This window comes from Nicotiana sylvestris, chromosome 8 (assembly GCF_000393655.2).
Source record: "Nicotiana sylvestris chromosome 8, ASM39365v2, whole genome shotgun sequence".
In the NCBI taxonomy this organism is placed as follows: Eukaryota; Viridiplantae; Streptophyta; class Magnoliopsida; order Solanales; family Solanaceae; genus Nicotiana; species Nicotiana sylvestris.
Window position 1 is genome coordinate 20816220 of NC_091064.1, and position 18134 is coordinate 20834353.

General features: G+C 38.1%; 1 protein-coding gene and 1 non-coding gene across 2 annotated transcripts; one reads left to right on the forward strand and one right to left on the reverse strand.

Annotated features, from left to right (window-relative positions):
* Positions 1–13097: 13097 nt before the first annotated feature.
* On the reverse strand, positions 13098–17414 carry LOC104240728 (probable serine/threonine-protein kinase PBL23). The gene is made up of 5 exons (XM_009795602.2): positions 16946–17414; positions 15424–15605; positions 15134–15323; positions 14538–14929; positions 13098–13544 (listed from the first exon to the last, which is right to left on the reverse strand). The coding sequence occupies exons 1-5, from the start codon at positions 17061–17063 to the stop codon at positions 13266–13268; spliced, it is 1161 nt and encodes a 386-aa protein (XP_009793904.1). The 5' UTR covers positions 17064–17414; the 3' UTR covers positions 13098–13265.
* Positions 13873–13976, forward strand: LOC138876582 (U6 spliceosomal RNA). The gene has a single exon (XR_011401928.1). It is a non-coding gene; the product is annotated as a U6 spliceosomal RNA (small nuclear RNA).
* Positions 17415–18134: the final 720 nt, after the last annotated feature.

Consider the following 18134-nt stretch of genomic DNA (forward strand, 5'->3'; position numbering starts at 1 on the left):
TTGATTCCCTTTCCATTGTTTGCTGGTTTCCCTTAAGTTAAAAACCTTTCCTATCTTTTTGACTCGGTTCATTCATACAAAATCCCTAACTATTGATTTACTGGCTATCAATTGATTTCCTAACCTTATTTATACAAACCGTGTATTTCAAAATTCTGTTTTTAAATAAAAATTTTATGTATTCACCCCTAATTGCCTACTTTGCACAAAGTGTTTGGTTAATTTCTTTCCTTAATTGGTTTCACCTGTTTGAATATGAATTTCTTAATTAAAGGAAGTCTTCTGTAATTGATTGACAATCAGCTCTTTAAATATTTTCTTACCTTATTTCTACTTGGTTTCTACACTATAAAGGGCACGACCTTTCTTCACAAACACACACTTCAGACTTCACAATTTCACAATCTCTTCTGAACTCACACTTATAGTATTCTATCTTCCTGTTTGCACTTTGGCTTTTACAAGACTACTGCTTTTTCTACTTATTTCTTTGAAACTGGTATGTCCTGATTTAAGTTTCAGCATCACCCCAATGTGTTTACTTACAGTCTTTATATATATGTCTACTTTATTGTTTTCTTTAGAGTTCGACATTTAGATTAGTATGCCTATGTTCTACTGCCCGTTTTGTTGTGAATCTTTGCTCCCTATCCCATTACCCCTATGTGTTCGTAAATTGTAGCTTAGGGCATGACAATATAAGTTGTTGCCCATGAATTGAGTTTTGAACCGATGGGGTCTTAACCTCTAAATAGGCTGGAAGGTGTGCCAGCATATTCCATTACTGGGTATGCCCATCAGCTTGCTCTTCTTGTGCTCTTGTAACCCCTCATTCCCTATATCCCTATGTGTATTGTTTCCCTTTCCCTTTTCCCCTTTCAGAATTCTACACTTGCACTATCTCCTAGTCTCTAAGTTCTGCCCCCCTCTTGTGAGCCTTGCCTTGGGACCGTGAGTTCCCTATGAACTTGGACACCTGAGGGCTGGCCCTTCTGCACTATGGCTTAATCCGTGATACATTTGGGTGTAAGCACTGCCCGGAGTTCATATGAGACTCTTAGGGAACTCTGACATACCCCAAATAGGAGAAAGGCTTTGAAATATGATCTCTTGGAGTTGATTTACTTCATACTTCAGACAGGAAGTCTAAATCAGGCTCTCCTTGGTTGTACTTTTTAATTTCTGATGTATTTTTCCTTTACTTTACTTCTTCTAGGTTGTATTAATTTTGTAATGAAACTCTCGGGGATGGTCAGTGAAGAGGGAGGGTAACTATGTATGCAAAAGGGGTAGAGAACCTGCCTATAGGAATTTATGAATTTCTGCATTCTCATATAGATACCATGTCTATAGGAATCTTGCATTCTCATGTAGGTACCATGCGTATAGTTTATTTCTAAACTTCTGCATAGCATATAGATATCCCGCCTATAGGAATTTCTAAATTTCTGTAGATCATGTAGATATCCTGCCTATAGGTTCTTTCTGAATCTTGCATATGCATTCCTCATTAGGTAAACATGTTCGTAGGTCTTAAATAATCAACTGCAGTTAGATATCATGCTCATAGGCTTTAAACGAAATTCAGCATCTAGATGTCATGCCTATAGGGTTCTGCATTTTTTACTACATTTATAAGAGTGTCCAAAATCGACAACACATAGAAAGCATGCCTATAGGAGCCTTAATCGAATCTGAATCGTTTCACTTGCTTATAGGTCTAAAACCAACAATGACGCATGCTCTTTTGCTAAAACTCGCATTTCTTTAATAATAGATGATTTTCTCAAATCAGTATGTATTCATGTTTGTTTCATTGTTTCTGGAATCAGTAGATATCATGCCTATAGGGGTCTTCGTCTAACACTTAGGCAAGCCATAGGGTGAAAGTTTATAAACTGAATCAGATTTTATATGCTACAACCAGCAGGCAGGCCTGAATCGGGCTTCTTATCTGAACTATGTAATAAAACAGACTACCTCGATCCTTTAAGTTTAATCAGACCCTAAACAGTATGTGTAAGTCATTCTAACTACTTGCTTTTCTCTGCTTAAAGGAGGTTTGTTTGAGCCTTTTCATTTGCTTATATGCTCCCCCATACTTGCCATACGTGTTTTGATTGTCGCCTTAGTATTTTTACCTTTTGAAACTACAAATAAGCCCAACATACTTCCACTTTAGGATTAGTAGTCCTAAATACCTCCGGGATTCATAGGATTGGGGCGGGTAATAGCATGTAATAAGTAAACGAGACCATTTCGCGCTTTAATACCTCAACAGGGTAGGAGGGTAGATATGGATATGATGACCACGCAATAACATCTCGTGTAGCCCCTCATTGAGGAGTGATTACCGGGTGTTGTGTGGGGTGATCCATATTATTAATAAACCTAGGACCCCTCTTCCCTTTGTTTTCTTTGTTTCTTTTAAATCTTTTTAAACCATTTCTTTTAAGAAAATCAACTTCTTTTAGTTCCTTTTTCTTACTTTTGTTTATTTGTAACCATTACGTGAAAATTCCCTCTTATTTGAATATTTTATTTGCCTATGTGTTATTTGCACTTAAGTCACAACAATAGCTTGGCCGGGAACCACACTAGTGGATCTTGAGGGGTGCCTAACACCTTCCCCTTGAGATAATTTCGAGCCCTTACCCAATCTCTGATTGTTCGAATCAAACCTTCTTTAGTGTCCTAATGCACTTAAATCATTAGGTGACGACTCTTCAAACCCAATTCCCGAGAGGGAACGAGTTGTCTCCCAAATGTCACAAACCTGATTTTCGCGAGAAAAATGGGGCGCGACAGCTACCAAGAATTCCAAGATATTTCCATATCTGCACCATGTGCAAGAATTGAAAAGGAGGTTCACGAAGATAAAATTTCGACATGTGCCCAGAATTCAGAATGAGTTCGCCGACGCATTAGCCACGTTGTCATCAATAGTACATCATCCAGATAAGAACTATATTGATCTCATTCCGGTGAGAATCCATAATCAGCTGGCATATTATGATCATGTCGAGGAAGAAGCAGATGGAAAGCCTTGGTTCCATGACATCAAGGAGTACTTATCAAAAGTAGAATATCCGGGGCATGCAAATCATATTCAGAAACCCACGCTCCGGAGATTGTCAAATCACTTCTTCCACAGCGGAGGGAAATTGTATAGAAGAACTCCGGATTTGAGTTTACTAAGGTGTGTCGACGCAAAGGAAGCTTCTAAGCTACTTGAAGATGTGCATGCTGGGACATGCGATCCGCACATGAATGGATTTGTTCTAGCCAAGAAGAAACTCAGGGCAGGTTACTTTTGGATGACCATGGAGACGGATTGTATTCAGTATGTTCGCAAATGCTTTCAATATCAAGTACATGCCGACATGATAAAAGTGCCACCAAACGAGCTCAATGCAACAAGCTCGCCTTGGCCATTCGCCTTCAGAGGAATGGATGTTATTGGTTTGATTGAGCCCATGGCTTCTAACGGACACCGGTTTATTCTAGTAGTCATTGATTACTTCACAAAATGGGTAGAAGCTACATCTTACAAAGCTGTAACCAAGAAAGTCGTTGCAGATTTTGTCAAGGATCGTATTGTGTGCCGATTCGGAGTTCCTAAGTCCATTATTACTGACAATGCCGCCAACCTCAATAGTGATCTGATGAAAGCTATATGTGAAACTTTGAAAATCAAGCACAAGCATTCCACCGCCTACAGACCTCAGATGAATGGAGCCGTAGAAGCCGCCAACAAGAACATTAAGAAGATACTAAGGAAAATGGTAGAAAATCACAAGCAGTGGCATGAGAAGTTACCCTTTACTCTATTAGGGTACCGCACCACCGTTCGCACGTCAACCGGGGCGACCCCTTACATGTTGGTTTATGGTACCAAGGCTGTCATCTCGGCCGAGGTAGAGATTCCTTCTTTAAGAATCATACAGGAAGCTAAACTCGACGATGCGGAATGGATAAGAATTTGCTATGAGCAATTGGCCCTTATCGATGGAAAAAGGATGAACGCAATATGTCACGGCCAACTTTATTAGAACAGAATGTCCAGATCTTTTAACAAAAGGGTCAAACCAAGACAGTTCACACCAGGGCAGCTGGTATTAAAGAAGATTTTCCCACACCAAGATGAAGCCAAAGGGAAATTCTCTCCCAACTGGCACAGAGTACTAATAGGAGGAGCACTCATACTTGTAGAGATGGATGGAGAGATCTGGCCAAAACCAATCAATTTAGATGCAGTCAAGAGATATTATGCCTAGATTATTTAACGTTTCTTTTCCGATGTAATTGAACTACGCTTGACCTGATTCCCATTTAAGAGGGGATACGTAGGCAGCCTTACGGGTTCGGTCATATCATAATAAAATTTTCATTTCCCCCAAAATCAGAAACTGGGCCAGAATTTTTATGGGGGTCCTCAAAATTTCGGAGCAAGTCCAGTCAGCGCTATCACATGCTAGGAAGTTAATAATCAGTCAAGAACTGGGGTAGAATTTTGAGAAGGATTCTCAAAATTCCGAAGAAGATTCAGCAGGGTCCGCCATCCGCAAACAGTTAAGAATCATCTACCAAACTGGGGCAAATTTTGAAAAGGACCCTCAAAATTTCAACATAAGAGAGTTGCAATGCCTTTGAAATGTGTCACAGTTGCTAGCTCATCAAAAATTACTTGATATATCAATATGCTTCCAAAATGATTCTATTTTTATCAATGATTGTATATTTTTCAAAAATTCTATTTCCATAACAGTCAGGTGTTACCTAGGGGAACTCGAAGGGGGGCTTCCAGAGCGGAGCAGAGCAAGGTCGGCAGACGAAGCAAGAACCAACCTCCCCTCATAAAACTTACAATTTTTCTTTGAATGCAGGCACATTTGACGTAACGGTAGCATTCTTACACAAAGCAAATTCACCATCCATCCGGCCGTCAGACACTGAATATATCTCCAGCTAAGACATACCCTACCCTTATCTGCTATTCTCTCTTTGCATGAGTCTAATCTTTGACTTCACATTTGCATGAGTCTAATCCTTGACTCCATATTTGCATGAGTCTAATCCCTGACTCTTTAATCTTTGACTTCACATTTGCATGAGTCTAATCCTTGACTTCATATTTGCATGAGTCTAATCTCTGACTCCATATTTGCATAAGGCTAGCCCTGGCCTCCCATTTGCATGAGTCTAATCTCTGACTCCACATTTGTATGAGCCTAATTTCTGACTCCACGCTTGCATGAGTCTAATACCTGACTCCATATTTGCATAAGGCTAAGCATTGCCTTCTCTTTGCATGAGGTTAAGCTCTACCTCCATATTTGCATAAGGCTAAGCACTGCTTTCTCTCTGCATGAGACTAAGCCCTGTCTCCAATCTTGCATGAGTCTAATCCCTGACTCCATATCTGCATAAGGCTAAGCATTGCCTTCCATTTGCAGTGGACTAAGCCCTGTCCCGAATCTTGCATGAGGTTAAGCTCTACCTCCATATTTGCATAAGGCTAAGCACTGCCTTCTCTTTGCATGAGACTAAGCTCTGTCTCCAATCTTTCATGAGTCTAATCCCTGACTCCATATTTGCATAAGGTTGATCCTTGCCTCCATACCTACATGAGTCTAAGCCCTGACTCCATATTTGCATAAGGTTAATCCTTGCCTCCCCGTTTGCATAAGGCTAATCCCTGCCTCCCCACTTGCACGGGACTAAGCACTGTCCCTCTTTGCACCAATATGGCTCTATTTTCTACTACTGTCTACCTGTCTTTCAATCGGGCTAAGCTCTGTCCTCCACGTCGCAAGACTAAACTTTGTCTTGTTACATCATATTATTGCATATCATGGGTTGAAATATCGTCAATCTGTCCAAAGGTGTCATAGTCTAAAGGCATCATCCTCATAGCCGGAAGACACCATGCAATGGCCTGAGGATCTCCCGAACTTGCATATCATGATTCAAAGACGTCATATTTCGGAGGCACCATTTTCACGGCCAGAGAACACCATTTCAAGGCATGTGAATCCCTCACTAAATAATTCATGGCCTAGGACGTCATGGTCCAAGGACGTCATCTTTAACCGTCCGAAGACAACATTCATGGTCCAAAGGGAATTTGCATCATGTTTAAATTTTTGCAAATACGTTTGTAGCATCTTTTATCTGTAGGTAACCAGTAAGCAACTATTATCCTAGCAAGAGCGATCCTACTCCAGTTCCCTCTGACCGTCCCGATCGTAGCCGCTTCTGTGCCTCATGTCCATTCTTACAATAATTTCATCGGCATACTCCGCAGGTGAATCCAGAACTACACATGGCTTGATTCCTGTAAAACCAGGGATATGTAGGCAACTCGAAAATCAGGGCTCAGCCCCTATCTTTTAAAACATCCCATCCGATCAAAATTGGTCATCATTTCGTTACCCGAAAACTCTTTCATCCTTCCCGGGTAAAGAGGGGCAGCTGTTGATACCCAATTTTTTTCTATATATTTTAAATATGCATAAATGCCTTTGAAATAGCATATATATGCATATATAAGCATGCACAAGGTTTTTATTATTTTTTCCATAATTTTAAGGGTTTAAATTGATTTATTTCTTCCCCTTCTATTCATAAAATCCCCAATAATTATTTCTAAAATTATTGTTTTGATAATATATTTATTTAATTTCTATACTTATGTCAAAATATGGCTAATGTAATTTTTATGTATTTTTACAATCACATTTAGTATTTTTTAAGCTAAATTGCATATAATTGCAATGTTAGCCCATTTTAAGGTGTAATTATATTTTATATGCATAAAATTAGTCCCTATATTTTTAAAATAATATTTATGTATTTTAAATCATTTTCGTACCTTAAATTATTTACTAGAAATTACCTATTATTTTTATAAATTAAAATAGGGAAAAATTGGCTATTGAAATAATAGCCAGATTTGGCTTTCAATTGTAGCCCAAATCGGACCCAATCCCCAACCCAATTTCCTATTAAATATCCTGACCTATACCCTACAAACCCCTAACCAAACCCGGAACCCACCTACCCGGTTGAATCCTGACCGTTGATCTCCCAAATCAACGATCCAAACAAGCCCCTTCCTTTTTTAACTCTAATCAACCCCCAACCCTAATCACTTTTCCAATTTGTCGCCTTCAGATGCTCTCATCTCCCTCTTCTCTCTCAACCTAACCCTAATCATTTTTCAACCACCGCATCCTTCTCCGGTCATCTCCGATAACTACCTCTCAACCCCAAGCCTCTAATGGTCACTCCACCACCTTGTTAATCATCTCTAAGGCCTTCAAGGATCCTGGGCCATGCCGATTTGGATCTAGTGTTTCTATTTCTATTACTCATGGGTTCTCCGGTGTGATTTTGAGCAAAATCACACCTTATTTGTCACGATCGGTAAAGTTTACGACATGTTCTTTCGTTCTATTTGGGTTTCCCTTTGAAACCCTAACTCTCATTTGAATCCTTTATATCTGTGTTATTTTTTAATGATCCTTAACTTTAAACTTTTAAAAATTAAGGGTTTCTCGGAGTTCTTTCTACACTTGTTTTAACCGATTTTCTTTATGATTTAAACCTCTTTCCTTGCTTATTTTAACCAATCTTATGTTCTTACTACTTTTAATTTGCCTATGTCAAAAAGCCCTAATTTCTAAGATTTTCTTTACTTTTGTTCTGTGTGTTAGCCTATTTACTTGATTCTGATAATCTTTTGTGGTTACCATGCTTCGAATGTGTTTTCTACTAAGTCTTTAGTCTACCTATGTCACTTCTGCACGACTGTGTTCATTTTGTTGGTTCTTCTCTTGCTTCTTTCTATCGATATGACTGACTTTGCCTGTTTGCTGCATCTGTTCGTTCTTCTCTATTTATATGTTGCAATATAGAATCATGACCCTCTCTTGATTTGATTCTGATTTCCTTAATTGATGGCTTGATTGCAAGATTTTCTTTCAAAACCCTAAAATTCTACTCGTCTGTTTAAATTGACTGATTTCATTACCTTATCTACTATGGTACTGTATTTTTACTGCGTCATTCCTTAATTGGGTTTTTCTGAACCTAGTCCTAATTGACTACTCTATGCCTACTGAACCTTGACTCCTTCCTTATTTAGTCATGCACTGATTTTTCTTCTTGCCTTATATGATACTGAATCTTCCCGTTTGATTTGATTCCCTTAACTTAAGGGAGTACTTCCTTGATTCTCTAATTGATTGATTCTGAGTTCCTCAATTATTATACTACTATGATTCTTACCTTATTTCACTACCTACTTTCAACTATAAATACTCTAAGTCTTTCACAAACACAGCAGGAACACTTAGTTTTCAAAACTACCTCTCTTACTAAAAAATCTCTGCTCTCCCCTCTCTCTTGTGCTATTTGCTGCTATTAGCCGGCTGCAAGCCAATGCTAATCATCTATGCTCTATTGTTCTTTCATTCTGCTTACTTCTCTCTTCACTGGTATGTCCTCGTTTAATTTAAAGCCTCAATAACAACATGCTTCTCTTATTGCTTCAGTTTCTCTTATTTCTAGTCTGCTTCTACTTGTGGTTCTGTTGTGAAACTTGTAGTTGAGTTACATTACTAGCATGCTATTATGTCTCCCCTTCCCTTTAGATTAATGTATTCCCTTATGTGTGTTTCAAAGCGTGCCTTGTCAATTATCTTTTATTTACCATCTTATGAATCCCAAATCCCTATCCCCCTCTATGTGTTTATGTCCTCCCTGACTGGTTTGTGATTATGCCAGTGTCAACTATTTCAAAGCATGTCCAAACCAGTCCTAAAACTATGCTGGGGTTATGTGTTTGCAGTCAAATGTCTGTGTATCCCCAAATCCCTTGACCCCTGTGTGACTACTGAATTCATTTGGATTCTATGTGTGACCCTATCCCGAAGTGCTTGACTTTGTTTACCATTCCAACCTCTTTTCAAACAACCTTTGTTGCTTTACTAATGGCTTTCAAAACAGACTCTTAAATCCAGTCTTTAATAAACCTCTTTCAACTTGTGTCCTACACTTTTACTTCACTTTTAATTAATAAGTTATGCCCCCTCTAGTATGTGTAATGCCTTGGGATCCTCTTGAGAGCCCTCTAAACTCTAGCGTACTGAGGCTGGCCTTTCCACACTGCACTGGTTCAATGCTTGGTTGCTAAGTCTAGGTGTAAGCATTGCCCGGGGTCCTTGAGACCCTTAAGGAACTTTGATGTACCTAGACTCTGATTTGTCTATGGAAATGAGGCTTGTGAGACCATTGGAGGCTTTGGGAACTTGGGCCTGATTGCAGGCTCCCTATAGAATAGCTATTTCTATTTCTATTTATGTAATTCATCTATTGGCCTATAATAATTTGTAAATAGATATTTGGGGTATTCAGTAAAAGGATGGGTAGATGTATACTTTGTGGGGTAATACAGGTAGAAATCCTGCTCTTAAGATCTTACTTTTCAAATCTGCCTGCCTTACTCAGTAGAAAACATGCTCATAGGTTTGCTCTTGTGAATCTGATTACTTTTGCCTAATAGAGATCATGCCTATAAGATCTCATTTCCAATTTCTTTTGCATCAGATAGAAACCCTGTTCATAAGATTCTGCATTTGTCATGTTAGAAACCATATTTCTTGATTCCAAACTATTATATCTTAAATCAGTAGATGACACGCCTATAGGACTTAATTCTGATTCAGTTCAAATAAGTCTTTCCATATGTTACTGCAAATTGACTAAAATCAGTAATACGCCTAGATACCATGCCTATATGGATTTCTATTCGTAATTATGTCTGATAATCTAATTAGCCTAATAAATCAATTTCATTTCGCCTAGTTTACTTCTTAAAACTAGTCTTATTAAGTGTCAATATTTCCTGAATCTAGTTCTTTTTAAAATTTCCTCAATCACATTAGATATCATGCCTATAGGTATTAATTTCGAAAAACCTGTTTGTTTCTACATAAATACCAGTATTCTACATATAGGCAAGCCTTAGGCCATTTTCAAAAAAACTGTATTTCTCTTAAACTGTTTCTGTCAATTCACGTTTTCTGATTCTAATAAGCTTTTAAAAAAGGAATCCCTAGGCAACTACTAGTTTATAACTTCTGGGTATTAAAGGTTTGGTCTGTTTCTGCATAGTCACTTAGAGATCCTGCTTTAGGACTTTGATTAATAAGGACCTTAACTGTGTTTGAGTCGTGCTGCTTGTATGTTTGTTTGAGGAGGAAACTATGAGCCTCTTAATTGCTCCCATTATGTGAAAGTCCTAAGTGTTTTGGCTGTCGCCTTAGAGTTTTTGCCTTTCTAAACCTTAGGGGTACGTCTAGAATTACCTATAGGTAGAGGTCCTAACTCCCTCCGGGATCGTTAAGAAGGGATGGGTAGCAGCACGCAATAGGTATCAGTGACTAAACACTCGCTTTGCATGACCAATAAGGGTATGGGAAGGGTAGACATGGGATATGATGACGACGCGTTAATGTCACGTGAAGCCCCTCGTGTTTACCAGACATTACGTGGGGTGATCTTATAGGACAAACAACCTAGGACCCCTTTTTACCAAATCCTTCTCTATTCAAAATTTTTCGTCTTTTACAACTTGTTCAAACCTTTATCTTACTACTTGAACTATCCAACGTGCTTTACTTGCAGCTCACTTGATTCAACTGTTTATATGGACTAATTTTAAATATAAGTTCGGTCGGGACCCACAGTTGTGGACTAAGAGGGGTGCCTAACACCTTCCCCTCGAGGTTACATCGAGCCCTTACCCTAATCTCTGGTAATGCAAACCAACTCAAGAGTTAATCACTCTAGGTGCCCTAACGCACCATAATCCGTTAGGTGGCGACTCTTCAAATACCCAATTCCCAAAAGGAAATGAGTCATTACACCCCGTGAATGCCGGAACCCGAACTTTTCTCATAGGAGGAAAAAAGGGGGGCGCGACATTATCTACGAAGCCTAAAAAGCTAACTTTATTTCAAATTCGAGACCTTTATCTCACTCAACTCGGACTCAGGAGTCCCGATGTCCCAAGCTCGCATCAAATCAATTTAAGCTTAACTCAAGGATTAACAAAAAGCCTTAAGGAATAGTATTGATCAATTAAAAACCTAAGGGTTTATTATGTTCTGAGTCCAGTATTCAGACTGATCATTAGAGTTATGCACCCAAATTTTTCACAAATGAAGACGGAATGGAATTCAGCACAAATCAAAGATGAAGTGAAGAAATTCTTTGTATTTACAAAAGATATTTACAAAACTTACGAAGGACCCTTACATAGAAACAAAGAAGCAAAAACAAAAAGCCAAGAACCTAATCTACTTTTGGGGGCATATCCCCGAGAGCGGCATCTTCAGGAACCTCCTCCTTGGGGACTCCATCTCGATCTTTAGAGAAAATTGTGGCCTGGTAAAAAACTTGGCGAGTATGAGTCTTATCAGCACAACTATTTTGAAGCCACTTCTTGAGACGTTGTACCGGTGTGGGATGCAAAAGTTAGTAGATGATGTTGCCACCTCACTCCATGGAAAGCAGAAGGAATGAAATGCCACACCAGGTTGAAGTTAAGAGAGATGAGAGGCAAGGTGAAGTTCGCATATTTTCGGATGCGGGAAGGATTTTGCGCCATTTTTTTGTTGTTCCGAATCGAAGCTTTGAGAAGGGGAACCCTGGCGTAACTGGTAAAGTTGCTACCATGCGACCAGGAAGTCGCAAATTCGAATCATGGAAACAGATGATTAGAGGAAGAAATAAAGAAGGGAAAGAATCAGAGTAAAAGTGATGAATGAGTACAACTCTTGGTTCAACGGAGTAGCCTCATATTTATAGGAAGGAAACGACGGTTCGGCGGTGACAACGGTTCGGCGGTGCTAGTGGCCGACCAGTACTGGTGCGCATTTGATGTTTTGGGGAAGCGTGTTCACATGACATTTCCGATCACTTCGAATGACTACGTCGCGGGTATGCCGTCATCATAAGAGGCTCGAAAAAGTTGAGGTTTAAATCGCTTCTTACCATCTTATTCTAAGAAATGCGGGGAATATCTGTATACAGTCAAAATCGGAGAGCTCGATTTCGAGGACTTAACGGTACCCCCGGCTCGAGTTCGGGCAGCACGAAGTAGAGACCAGATTTGACCGGAAAATGCATACCTCGAGGGAGCAAATCGAAGTCTTGGCACGACCTATCTCGAGGGAGTTCCATTTTGATGACACTCAAGAAAGAGCGAAAATTTCTCAAGGATACGTCGATCAAGGCATAAATTATGGGATAAAATTTGTATGAAATAGTACGAGTCCGTACTAGGTTGTTATACAGTTGTACCAATAGAATTTTTTACCATAATTGGAAATGTACCATATTATGGTTTTCCCCTCCTATTTAAAGGGGACCCCAATCATTTGTAAACATCATCTCATTCACCGCAATAGAACATTCTACTCTGCTTTTGTCGTTTACTATGCTCCATAATTGTTCTCCTGCTTTATTGTTTTTACTTTATTGTTTATACTCTATTGCTCTTAGCTCACCTCGAGGCCCCCGAGATAATCGAGCTCGAGGTCCTTATTGCTCTAACAACACTGGTTTGGTTCGTCAATTCTTCTTACTTAAACCTAATATTACTTGTATATTCACTAGTATTGGAATAAATCACATATCTTTAAAATCACAAATCAAATTTAGTTGTTACTCGTATTTTCGAGGTAAACAGGGAGGAAATCGCCAAGTTCAGTTACACCGAGGCGGATTTAGGACAGGTTCGGTAGATTTAACTGAAACTGTTACTCTCAACTCGAACTATGTATACATATAAAAAAAAATATTTGAAATGTGTACACATGTAGGCCACTCTTAATCTCTACTTTACTGGACCTAAAGAGGTTCTCTTAATCTCTTTTAAAACATTGGTTTCTGTTTTCCATTTGACAAGCAATCAGAATTTCATAGCAAAACTCACTTTTTTCCTTTATATTTTTTAATAACAACAACATAGTATTCTCTGGGGTCTGGGGAAGATAATGTGTACGCAAACCTCAAACATCAAAAAGTATAGAAGACAACAATCCTCACATCATAAGTCAAAACTCTTAAATTTGTTACATTTCTCAAACAACAAAAAAGTACAGAAGTCTACAATCAGCAATAAATTAAAAGGCTGTTATTTTCTGCTTTTCTTGGCAGGGCAAAATTTGTAAACAGTACAAAGGTGATTCATCTCATGACACGCAATTAGTTTCTGTTAACTCCTTGAGACAGAACTCATCAGCACTATCCAGCTCTAGTTCTGTTGTGTTCGCGTCTTCATCTTTTGGCATAGCTAAGTACTCAAGAGCAGTAACAACATCACAAATTAGAGGTCTAGTGTTGGCTTCATCTTGGAGACACATATTTGCGATTGCAAGAGCTTGACGAAGTCCCTTTGCAGGGTAATTTCCTCCTAGCAATGGGTCAGCCATTTCGTCGAGCCTATTCTTGTCTTTGAAAAGTGGTTTGGCCTGCAAAAGTGATAAAAATGGTAATTAACCTGCTATCACATATTGAAATTCATCGACGCTGTATAAAATCTATATACTGACAGTATATATAACTTATATCCCGATACATATGCAGCTAACAGTAGAAATGATTTGGCATAACAAGCACCAAAATCAAACAAAAGTTCTCTATACATGACAATTGGGCCGGTTCGATTACTAAGGAGGGGAACGGACCAATCTAAACGCTCGACCCCAGGGCTGTTCCGGCCCCCCACTTTTGGAACCGGGGACCAATCCAAAATCAGGAAAAGTTTGGCAATCGTTTAACAGATCTCTTTTTTTAAGAGTGAAGTTCCTTCACATCTGATAAAAGTGAAACGATACAAAGAAGGTTAGCATGGCCCCTGCGCAAGGATGACATGCACAAATTGAGAAATAGTCCTTAAGAGTGGAAAAAGAAATATATTCTTTGACTTTCTCCTTACAGAAAACATAAAAAGGTCCGAACAGGTTAGGATCGGACCACAAGAAATGGGCTTAGGAGCCAGGAGTTGGACCAATTCACCCTCCTCTCTAAAGGAACCAGCTCGCACCCTCATTGCTTACTGGAAACTAAGGGGCTGGGCCGGTCTAGTCTAGCCTGGTCGAGTATTATAGTCCCCATCATATGCTATTATATACACTTCTGCCAAAAGCAGTGAATCGTACATCAACCAAAGGGTTGTTAGGAAGACGAATATTTCAACACCATAAATTTCAGTGTTTAAACCATCCAAGCTAAAGAAAAACAGAAGAAATATCTAGACTATAGTAAAACATCTAAGGGTAGCAAAAGAAATAGAAGGAAGGGAAGGCTTATCATTGTTGTATTATTCAAGCTAAATCATTTTAGGTGTGGAAAACTAAACTTACTTTCTTTTCAGTGCTTATCAGTCTTTTGGTATTCTGAAGATGCCAAATGAGTAAGCTAATTCAATATGAAAGAGATAAAGAGAGTTGTTATCAACTAACCCAAGAAATTAAATTTTGCTCCTCTAGTGATCTTGTATTATCAATAGCTCTTCTCCCTGAAATAATCTCCAAAAGAACAACTCCAAAACTATATACATCAGATTTAGATGTCAGTTGTCCAGTCATAGCATACTCTGGTGCACAGTATCCATAGGTCCCCATAACTCTTGTAGAAACGTGATCCTCGCCTCCTGTTGGACCTAACTTCGCAAGACCAAAATCCGAGAGCTTAGGAATAAAGCACTCATCTAATAATATGTTGGATGCTTTGAAGTCGCGATAGATTATTGGAGGATTGGCTATATCATGCAAGTATTCTAGCCCTTGTGCTGCGCCTTTAGCTATCTTCATTCTTGTGTACCAATTCAATGGCTTCTTATTCGATGGCAAATCTGTGAGAAGACATATTAGTATGTCGCAACCATCTTTCTTGACAATTGTTTTGAGGGAAAATTACATCTTCGGGCCGCCTTAAAAAATAATAGCCGGAAAATGTATATGTTTTGTATAATAAGTACAAATCCACATATGATATACAGAAATGTCCATATATAATAAGTGTATATGTTTTGTATATTTGACAAAAGGACGCATACCAAGAAGATGATCTTCTAAAGATCCATTGTGCATAAATTCGTAGACGAGAATTCTTTGGTTGCCATCAGCACAATAGCCTATCAGATTGACAAGATTCGGATGGTTAACAAGACTTAAAGTCAAGACTTCTGCAAGAAATTCCCTGTTTCCTTGAACTCCATTCCTGTCGAGTTGTTTGACAGCAACAACCTGGACATGAAACACATTTGATGATGAAACTGAAACAGTTGTTTACAACTAGATAATAACCACAAGAGGTAGAGATAAACGACAGAAGAAAATGACATACTTGATTAGTTCTTTTGAGGTGTCCCTTATAGACTCTCCCAAATCCTCCTTCACCTACTAGAAACTCAGGATTGAAGTTGTCTGTTGCATGAGCCAACTCGCGGAATGTGAATACTTCTGCTGAAATGTTTACATTCCCATATCGAAGTATATCTTCAGCTATCATCTTCTGCTTGCTGACACCTGCTCAGATATCGAATTTCAACACGTTTATGCACTATTTATTTGTGAAGAAAAATCGCAACAAGTTAAAACTGGACACATCTTTGAAAGAATCAGGGCTAGACATAGCTGCACTTATAGTAAAGTTTCGCTCAACATTGTAACCAAGGAAAGATTATGTCATTACACTGGTCAATTATGCCATATGATGTGATTCATAACTTGGATATTTAAACACCAGGATTTATTTTTAAGAATCAAAGGCTACAAACAACTCCTCATTAATGGTTATTTGGGATACTACTAAAACAGCAATTAAGCCCAATCCCAAGCAAGTTGGGGTTGGCTACATTAATTATCAGTACGTCCATGTTGTTCCATTTAAGTCCGTCTCAGCCAATATTATATAACATAAACATAATACCAATATAGTTTCTCTACTTGTAGAAGTTCTCTACATATGCTACGGTCATATAAATCTCCGACAAAACTAAAAGACTCCTAGAAAACATTGTACCTAAAGTAAACATACTATTAAAACTTAATCTCAGCTAATTGGTATTCCCTATATAGATCTTTTTCTTCGACTGCGCTTTTTTTTCCTACATGGATTCCAAGAGATCATAGGTTTTTTGAGCTAATTTTCTTATATGTGATTTTAGGTCTATCTCATCCCCTTTCAGCACCTTCATTCACCAAGGTTTCACACCTACAGTCCATTGCATCTGGAGGTCGACGTAAGATGTCACCAAACTTACTCAACTGATCTTCTCTTAGTCTATTCTCTATGTGTGCTACTTGCACCTTGTGCTGAATGTGCTATTTAAAATAACAACAACCCAGTGTAATCCCACAAGTGGGGTATGGGGAGGGTAGTGAGTACGCAGACCTTACTCCTACCCCAAGAGAGTAGAGAAGCTGTTTCCGAAAGACCCTCAGCTCAAGAAGATGAACAAAGACGAACGTGCTATTTAAAACGTATTGTGAAAAGGTTTATTTCCGTATTTAGGACATTACCAAAAAGCCTTTCAGGTAGTTTGTCACATTTATTAAGGCAAAAAAGCTTAGTGCATCATATATGTCCAGAGATCAATGTGTCCGATAGTTTCAAGAGAAATCTAAGTATAAAAGGATCTTATAAAGATCAAGATCATTGTGTATTCCCAACCGAACCCCAGTATATTCTACACATAACATAAATATATATGTGAAAAATTACTAAAATTTTGATAATATTATATTTCAAACCCAAAATTGTAAAGTGTAATTGAAACGGTAAGAACTCAAAATGTTGAACCAATCAAGTTTAAATTCTGGATCCGCTTCTACGTAAAATAATGGAGAAATTGAGATATTTCAACCTGGATGCATAGTAACACTTCTAAGAATGGTGGCCAAGCCATCTGAATCATCATATTTGTTGGAGGTCCTTGTCTCATTCACAGAACTCCTTGAGGATTTTAATTGAGTCTTTCTCATTTTTGTAGCTTCTGCAAAATAAAAATTGATCAACTTCTTCCCTTTGTCCCTTCTATCTGGTAATTTAGCAAGACAATCCTTTTATGCCTTGCAATTTACCAACTAAAATTCTTGAATCTTGATGTTCATTTCTCTCTCATTCCAATTTTTTTTTTAGAGAAATGAATCTAAAATATAGAAGGGAAGGTGAAGAAATTGATCCAACTTCAATGAAAAAAGGACCCTGGAAATTTTAACATAAAATCAGACTAGTATTTTGCATTTTAATTGAAAAATTCAGAGAATTAGATGTAGATTGAATGATATTAAGACTCGTGTCATTGGGACAAAGGAAAGAGAAAATTTTATCCGATATTACTGGACCAATATATGAATGGAGTATGGAGTTTAAGGTATGTTCTTTCTTAACTAACTTTTGGATATATTAACAACTAACTTTTGCTAGGTGATCCTCAATTTTTATCATTTTTCTACACATTGCTCCACTGGTAAATATAAGTCTTCTTCTAGTATATGTTATTTAACTCCAAATTTTTTCTCTAGATATTTTACTTGGAGTTTGATTTTTCGTTATTTCTAATAGTGCTAAGGAACATTAACACTTATTGAGATGATAATTAAGACTATTAGTTTTCTGGGAGAAGGTCAGAAATATCCCTCTACTTTCAAATATTATCTACATTTAACCTCCACTATATTTTCGGGACATAAATACCCCTACAGTTAGCAAAGCATTCAAATCAACCCCTAATTTAAACGGTGCTCCTATGTGGCAGCGGACCCAGCTATTAAAATGCCACAGTTGACGTTATGTGTATAATAACACATAATGCCTATCAAGGCCAAAGTAATTACCCGGTGTTGCCCACTTGAAAATTAATTACAATTCCTACCTATACAATACAAACTTATTACCGGACAACTCAATTTCCTATTTCTCCTTTAATTTGCTTTACCCCACGTGAGGGGCATGTGGAAAATGCAAATCTATTCCCCTTTTTATTTTATTATATGACTTGAATAATATTACTTTTGACTATCTCTTTGTCTATGATATGTATTTTGACTGTA